The sequence below is a fragment of the Oppia nitens genome, unplaced genomic scaffold (genome assembly GCF_028296485.1).
Source record: "Oppia nitens isolate AA-2021 unplaced genomic scaffold, nextdenovo-longstitch-racon4-pilon3 scaffold9_pilon_pilon_pilon, whole genome shotgun sequence".
Taxonomy (NCBI): domain Eukaryota; kingdom Metazoa; phylum Arthropoda; class Arachnida; order Sarcoptiformes; family Oppiidae; genus Oppia; species Oppia nitens.
In genome coordinates, this window is record NW_026533253.1 from 3,091,301 (window position 1) to 3,100,624 (window position 9,324).

Here is a 9,324-nt window from a genome sequence, read left to right on the forward strand (position 1 = left end):
TAATAATAATTATATATACGGTATAAAACTTATAAGTAATAACAATAATAATCATTATCTAAAAGCATAAAAACAATTTATCCAATTTATTATGCATTAATTTTTAGTTTAATAGTCATTTAGTTTTATATTTATGTAATATATTTATACAATATAATATATATAAACTTGTGCTATTGATTCAAAGTTATAATTAATTAAATTATAAGTTTGTTTTATTTTTTATTTTGTTGATAAACTTATGCCACTATTATAATCACTTTATTGCAAACATTCATTACGTGAATCATATAAAATAAAAATATAAATAAAATAAATAAAGCAATAAATTCAAAATGTTATTAACAAAATGTTGAAAATAATGATTTTCATTTTTATAATCAATTACAAAGTAATGATTTATATTAAAACAATTTTTATATAATAGTAATTGTTATTTTTAAATAAACAGTATACAAATTTTATAAATATTTGCTGTCTTATAGTTATGTGATTAATTTTATGATTATTACATTAATTACATTAAAATAATAAATGTATTTTGTATAAAATAATTATAATATATAAAATGTCAGAATAATTATTAAATTATAATAATATCTATTCATTATTTTCGATAAAATTATTTAATATTAAATTTCTTAATTAAACTTTTTATTGATAATTTAATTATAATTATTTAATTGTCATTCTTTTAATTATCAGTTAATTAAGAAATAATCACATAATAATTGAATTGTTTGTGATGTCTATAAAAATAACTATAAAACAATTTTCAATAAAAAGTTTCAAAAGACCTCTAGTTATTGATAACCCAATTATTAATATTTATAAATAAAATGTAAATTGAATTGTAAAAAATATTATATTTTTAGGTTAAATTATAATTATGTAGAAAATGTAATACAAAAATTGATTAAACAATTTAGCTTTAATTAGTTTGTCATCATGATTGGTAAAATAATTTTTATAAAATTTATTATTTAAAGTTTTATATTTAATATAATTATTAGTTAACAATAAACTAAGAAAAATGTATTAAATTATTTTTAATTTTATAATATATTGAAAGCATATATAATATTAGATAGAGACCCGAAACTCGGTTGAGATGATAAATTCAAAATTATTTAAACAAATCATGAAAATTAATTATTTTCATTTTTGTAATCAATTACTAAGTAATGATTTATATAAATAAATTTTATAGTAATTGTTATTTTTGAATATACATTATAGTAATTTATAATTTTTACATTAATTGCATTAAAATAATAATTTTGTTATGTTTAAAATAATTATCAAATACCGGTAATAAAATTCACTATTTTTGATAAAATTGTTTTAATATTAAATTGATTAATTTAATATTATTTTTTTATTAAAAATTTTATTATTATAATTTAATTGTTTTTTCTTAATTAATAGCAAATCATATAATACAGTAATTAGTTTATAGTGTCTACAAATATAATGGTCAAAAACTATTTTCAATAATAAATATCAATCAAAGCTTTATTTTTAATGTTATAATTATTACTATTTTTAATTAAAATATTAAATTAAAATCAAATTGAAAAAATTATCATCTTATTATTAAGTTAAATTATAATTATGCAAAAAATGTAATGCAAAAATTGAGTAAACTATTTAATTAGTTTGTCATCATGATTGGTATAATAATTTCGAAAAAATTTATTATTTTGAGTTATAAATTATAAGATTAAAATTATTTTGTTTTATTATTATAGTTATTAAACTAGTTAGCAATAATTTAGTTGACAATAAACTAAAAAATGTTATAATTATTCATAAATTTATAATATTAAAAGTAAAAATAAATTTTGTTATTAATTAAACTAACAAATCATATTTTCTAATTAAATACTTATTGATTTACAAAACAATAAAATGAAAAATAATTTTTTAAAAATACATATAAATAAAATATAATATAATAATTTAATTGATTATTTAATAATTATTTAAAAATGCATTTATTTAATGACTAAATTTCATTTAAAATAATATAAATATTTTTCATTAAATAATTTTTATTAATTTTTAGTTTATATTTTTAATCTTTTTATTCTAAAAAATTAATAAATTGGTAATTAAAAAAATAATACAAATGAAAATATAAATGAAAATATTTGAATATTAAATTAATTGTTATTTAAAGTTATTTTATGAATAAATAAATAGATAAATAATTTATTAAAGTTTTAAACTAAAAGTCATTTGATATTTAAAATCTAATATGAATTTGATTTTTTCAAAAACTTTTTACACAAACTATCAAAATGTCTGTGAAGTAATCAATGAGTTAGTGTTCACTCATTTACCACAAGAAGTATAACTAAAAGTCATAACTGATTGTTTGACATAACAATTGGATTGTTATTACAATTATTTGTCAACTTTGATAATTTAAGATAATTGTTATGTAGTATAAAACATAGTATTATAGTATATGTTAAATGACAATTATACAATTATAACTACTATATATAATATACTAAATTACAGAATTTTTTTTTTTTAATACAGTGTGTATTATACCAGTATATTAATATTAATATATCTATTGGTGACACATGACCTGTGATCAGACACTTAATAATATAATAATTATATATAATTTATAATTATTATAAAATTTTCTGATGATTGCCATTTCCTCTATGTTTTTGCTGCTTAATCGGCAAACATTTACGACACCTGACCGCAAACTGCGGTACAATTAATACTAATAACACTATTTCGTCCTCTATTGTTACGCAGGACGACTCATCAGAATGTATGGCGAGATAGGGGAAAAAAATGGTTAAACTTACCGATAAATACTGTATTAGTACTATTAGAGATTACTATTACTATATTAATAATAGATGTATATACAGTATATAAATTAAGTATATGTATATTTCATTCATTGTATACATTTTTTTTGTAAATTTTTGGACAAAATATTAGAAACAATAATTAGCTAAATGTCACCGATTTATGATGACAATTGCCACCCGTTTACTCATTGGACAATCATTTGGTAATCGACAATGACTTTTGTTGACGTCTCGGAAATTAAGTTTACGGCCAGAAAGTCGTGTTTTATATCGATTCCCAAGACTTGGAACTTAAGACCAAATGAGGTTAGATATGAAGTTTGAAAAAACCATTTGTATTTGTCATCAATTTATTTGATTACAGAATATATGTCTTTCGGATCAAATCATTGAAATGTGAAGATGAGGTTAAAGAAGAAGTGTTGATGAGTTGGTGCGGAGACACCACTAACGGCAATACCATTCATATAAGTGGAGTATTTGCTAACAAATTGGGTTTCAGTCACAAACAATAAGTTTTGGTAAGTTATGTGCCGATTCTGGACGTAATGCCAAATGCATAATAAGATCATTTGTCATATTTTATAAATGATTATAGGATTAGTTAAATATGGAAATTTAATTACACTAACTAGAAATGCTGTTTTACTTTACTAATTTATTACTACATAATGTATAATAAAAAATTATCGATAATAGAAATAAAAACCGATACAATTTATATTATATTTTTTTAAAAGATTATTTATACAGTATAAAGATTTTTATACTTAAATATAGCTATTTTAAAATAAAAATAATGTACCCTAACATAAATATATATATTTGCCTTTAATTACACAATAAATTGTCATTAATATGTTAACAATAATATTAAGTATGGTTTTATAGAAATTGCAGTTTATTTTACCGGTAATTGAATAAATAAGATATTAATAATGTTAGCAATAATTAGATCTTAAACTTTATTAAAATAAATGAGTTGTCAACCAATAGACTGAATGTCAGTCAATTTGATCTAAAATTAAAAAAAAAAACTTAGTTTACAGTTTAGGCGTATAATTCCGTCGAATGAGTTGTTGTATTAAAACAATTCTGTTTCTGGTATTTGTTTGACTTATAATTATTAGATTGAAACAACTGAAAGGCTGCTGAATGTAATTTGTTTACAAATTCGGGAACACCACTGACGGCCATCCAGTTATAGGCCGGCATCGGAAAGGCAGCTCTCGGGTCATCAAAATAAGTGAGCAAATAATCAAACCCGCATTCATCAAATGTCGTGTGAGGTTTGATAACCATTTGCGAAGAATAGTTAACCACACGTACGTGTTGTGATGTTTCCGGTAGTTTCGGATATTCAATCGATTTGGACATCAATACCATTACATTGTTCTTGACGTCCACTCGAGATCGCCGTAAATACACGTAATCTCTAGTACTCATCGGATACTAACAAATAAAATAATTAATTAAAATAATGCGATTTAATTAAAAATAAATCATTTACTGGATATTTCATAATCCAATGCAACACTTCATTGCCTGAGTCTTCGTTATTCATGTGATCTTTATCTTTAATAAACGATTCTTTGTCGACAATATCTAATTTAATAACCAATTTATCCCATTTCTTGCGATACTCGGTATCCATTTGAACTCTAAAGAAAGTTCGCGCCGGTATGTCATCAAAAGTACCGTAAACTATACCAAAAAGAAATTAAATATTTAAAAATAATAAGTTTAACAAATATCACAAACCTTTGTACTGATATAGAGAAGTGTTTGGATAAGATCTTCGCCACAGTTTAAAGTTGTCTCTCATAATGACGGGTTCCCACTGACCATCACTTTCCTTATCTTCACTCGTTTCGGCCGAAACCGAAAATGTATTACTTTTACCGCAATTATCTTTATTCAAGTCATGACTAAACTTATTGGCAAAACTCTTCAATTCATTCTTCTGAATGCATTCAAAGTCATTAATAGTTTGTTTCAAATCAAAATCAGTGATCCGTTGATTATCCCAACAGAATAGTCCGCATACGGCGGACATCAAGTATTTGACTGAATCATTGGACTTATAGTTATTTAGACGACATCTTAAGGTACTTAAAGCCCGAATCCGTAATCGGATCAGCATTTGGGACATCATTTTATGGACAGTTGATTCCGAATAAATCCTATTATAAAGACCGCAGATTTGAGCCATTCTTCTTAATCTTAAACTCATATAAACGTTGGACTGTTGTCTCAATAGTCGGACAAAGATATCCACTCTTTCGTAAAGTGTGTCCCGAAACGAGTTCCAGAAGTGGCCACTGTTTGTGATTGTTGTTGACCAGTGTTGTCGACTAAACACTTGATATCCATATATCGGTCTATTGTTCAACAATTGTATGCGTTGTCGGGTCAGTGATTGTGACCGCAATTGACTGATTAACAGCTGATTAGTTGTCGTTAATAACATCTTTAGTAAACATTTATTGACAAACAATTGATTTGATGACAAAAAGTCAATACAAACAAACAGTTTTCATATTAACGCAAATGTGTGTAAACAACACATTGATTGGTGACTGACATCTAGTAATCACTAAATGTATTAATAATTTATATTTCAAATGTATTGAACAAACATTCAAATTGTTATAAATTTTATTTAATAATATATTTTTATTTCAAATGTTTATTATTAAAAAAATTACATTTAATATTAATTATTAATATTAAATAAATATTTTATATACAGGTTCTGTATACAGCTATATATATATAGGTTAAGCAAAAGGGGGGTAGGGTGGGGTCAAGACAAATGACCCCCTCCTAAGATCGAGATTTTGGGATTTGAGACTTTTTGACAAAATGAAAAAATTGTGGCTTAAAAACCAAGAGAAATGACCGAAGGCACAGAAATTTTTTGAAGTTTAAAAATTTTTATTTTAATTGATACTATTTTAGTAAATGTTATTATGTTTTTAAAATTTATATGAATAATTATTGATTAATAAGTAAAATAGTTAAAATCACGTTAAAACCCATCTGAAAATAACATTATTATAATTAAAATATTAAACAACACAAATAATAATTACCTATTTGTTGAAAAGACAGTAATCATATTACAATTTAAATAGAAGTTTAAGATAAATAAAGTTAAAAAAAAATTCAATTTTATAATTACTATAACTAAAACTTTAACAAAAAATTAAGTTAAATAATTAGTATTCAGTCAATTTTTATATAAAAATAACATTTAAAAAATAAAATTATGTATCTATAAACTATAAACATTAATTATTATTTATATAATTAATTATGTTAAAAGTTATAAATTATTAAAATATTAAATATAACTCATAGTGAATCATTAATGCTTTTATCAACTATTTTTAAATTTTAAATACATTATTTAAGTTTTTATTAATTTTTAAAAAATAAAAAAAAATATTTATATTTTGGGGAAATTTACCTATTTGCATGGGATCTTTTGGAAACCCTATGGAATTTACATGGGAATATTCGGGAATTTAATGAAATTTTCCCTTAAGTCCCTCTCCTTGATTTTGGATTAAAAAAAGTGCTGTTTAAAAATAATGCAATAAAAATAATAATTGCAATAAAAGTTTACATCCAACCTTTGATCCCTAAATATTCATTACTAACATTAATAAGTTTTCATTAGTCAATATGAAAAAAATATTGCTATTAATTATTTGTATTTATGATTAATAGTATATTTTACATAAACATCTTAAAATCAATTCCCAACTATAAAATAATTTATCCGACATTTATATCATTTTCATAACAAGACAATACTTTTTTCAGAGAAACATATTTTATATTTTAATGCTCTATGAATACAAAGTCAAAAAATACATAAATTGTAATTTTTATACTTTGTCTGCTATTTTCTTCATATTCCTGATTAGATATTTTTATCAATCAATTAATTTTTATGTTAATCTCCTATACTATACTTCATTTTTGATGTTCTAACCGAATCCGAAGTAAAAAAATAAACTGCTCGGACAGACAGACAGACAGACGCACATATAGATTTCATATAACGAAACATCTAAGTTGATTGAAAATTAGTTTATATTTATGATTTTATAGTAAAGATTTGTCCTATAAATGGTAGCAAACACTTAACATTATCGACACTAACTGTCGGCAAATGTATTGCAACTATCCTTCAGGAGGCCAGAGATGGCGTATGCGTTACATCTTTATTAAAGTATTGTTTAATCCGATAAAAAATTGGATCCAATTGTTTGAAATTAGAGATAAAGAGTCTGTGATATACTTCAACAAAGACGTGTTGTTTAACTATTTTATCAACTCTTCATTTTACGCAATTTAAATGGTGTTAAAGGCAATAGTTTACACACACATTGATATCAATTATAGTTTACAAGAAAAATATGATAATATTTATAACTAATTTAAATATAATATTTATAAAAGTTTTATTTTTAATTATTTCAAAATGCATAATATATGTATATATTTCATAATTACTGGTAATCACAAACATAAACAAATACCACAAGAATATGGTATTAATTCATTTAATTAAAATTTGTCTAAAATTAGTAAAACTATAAATAGAGATTTATTTGTTTAATTAAATTAAGATATATATATATATATATATAAATCTTATTAAAAAATTCTTTAAATAGTTATCAATTTATTTTTAGTTGGGTTTTATTGCTTATTAATACAAAAAACTATACATATTATATTATATAAGGTAACTGACTATTTGCCATTGATATAAATTTATACTCTAAAGCATATTGTACTGTATATAAAACATATACAGTAGAAAGTTATACATATATAAAATAGACGTTTGCTTGAAGTTTGATAAGATATCCAATGATTTATTACTCAAAATACATCTAAAAATATAGTAAAGCAATTAATAAATAATTCGTAACAATTATATTACGATAGAGAAAAAAAAATTAAATACAAACTCTTAGTTTTCAATTATAATTTAATACAACATTTTTAAGAGTATCTTATCTTTGAAAACAGTGAGACTGACAATCAATCAATCAATGTGTTATGTCTTTCAATTAACTGTTATATACACTACTATTTGACTGATTGACTGGTCATGTGATTAACTCTTGCTTTTTCATATGATTTTAAGAGTACTATAAATATATTGTAAAATAGAATTTTATTTCAATACTATTGATATCAATTGATAAAACTATTTAACTGTATATAAATTATTAATATATTGTAAAACAAAATAAAAAAAATTTGCGAAACTTTTATTATAGTTTATAATAATGAAAAAACATTTTATATTGGATTTGACTTTGACTTTGTGTCCGTTATTTTTAATTACAATATTTTTACTTATTTTTAAGTTAATTTTGTTTTTGTATTTTTAAACAATTGTTTAGAGTATTATATGATTTATTGAAAATAAATAAAAAGTATTGTATAATACATAAATTATAATTATAAATGTTGTACAGTATATATGATAAATATATTGTATATTTAAAATAAATTCTAGTTTTAATTTGTTGTTTGTATGTTGAGAACCGATATTTTTTTCAAATAGCAATTCTTACTTACATTGTTTGCAATCAATGTCATGTATCTCATGACAAGTGAGTGAATAATTTGATTTCATTAAAACAATTTTGTTAAGTATTTAGTAATGTGAAGAAAAAAGCGGTGTAAGAATCATAATCTATAAATAAATAAACTATTTAAATGACTTTCAAATATATATATATAATGTATATATAAACAAATTTCCATCAAAAAGTAAAAAACAGATGAAAAAATAGTTGAAGTTTTTTTTATAGATTGATATATATTTTTGTTTGCGCACACCTTTAGGGCTAATTCACGATTAGTTTTGGTTGAAACATTCAAAACTGCATTATTATGTGTTGTGTTCAGGCATTTAATGTCTTTGGCTGACAAAATCGTAGCTCTCTTTACGCTATAATTAAGGTCTGGTCTGTCATATATATACATACATTGATACATACAAACTGTGAGTCTCTTTTAAGATACACTTTTTTGTCGCTTCAATTACTTTCGTATTATGTTTTCTTAAGATAAATATATAAAGAAAGAGAGCCTTTAATAACTACTCGTAAAGTGATCATAGGTTGCACTCAATGCTGAGGACCCTCTCGTTACAGGTCTTGATCAGTAGTCGGGCCTCTAACTCATAGACCTTTTTAATGGCTTATGTAGTTTTCATTGTCAATCTATGCAATGATCGCAAGTTTTGTGTGTTTGTGTCTAATTAAGCGACAGTAAGCAGAGATCTTAGCATTTGTTAATTTATTTGACTTTTTGTTAGTGCGGTTATTGTCCGTCAAAAAGAGTAACCATTGGTCACGCCTTGTGTTGCCTTTAAAATTGCATCGACACTCAAAACGGCGCTTTCATTGCGATAGTTAGGTATCACAACTGCCCCTTATCT

The 9,324-nt window shown here is 22.8% G+C and overlaps 1 protein-coding gene across 1 annotated transcript; it reads right to left on the minus strand.

Annotated features, from left to right (window-relative positions):
* Positions 1-3,759: 3,759 nt before the first annotated feature.
* Positions 3,760-5,442, minus strand: LOC128964529 (stAR-related lipid transfer protein 7, mitochondrial-like). Its single transcript, XM_054311149.1, has 3 exons — positions 4,608-5,442; positions 4,357-4,550; positions 3,760-4,298 (listed from the first exon to the last, which is right to left on the minus strand). Exons 1-3 carry the CDS (start codon positions 5,314-5,316, stop codon positions 3,897-3,899), a joined length of 1,305 nt encoding a protein of 434 aa, XP_054167124.1. The 5' UTR covers positions 5,317-5,442; the 3' UTR covers positions 3,760-3,896.
* Between the last annotated feature and the right edge of the window lie 3,882 nt (positions 5,443-9,324).

Excerpts from the sequence above, each read along its gene's own strand:
- LOC128964529 (XM_054311149.1), bottom strand. The coding sequence starts at position 5,316 with ATGTTATTAACGACAACTAATCAGCTGTTAATCAGTCAATTGCGGTCA. Across the intron at positions 4,551-4,607 it reads TTCTCTATATCAGTACAAAG|TTTACGGTACTTTTGATGAC; the intron begins GTTTGTGATATT and ends TTTTTGGTATAG. Across the intron at positions 4,299-4,356 it reads ATTGGATTATGAAATATCCA|TATCCGATGAGTACTAGAGA; the intron begins GTAAATGATTTA and ends TTTATTTGTTAG.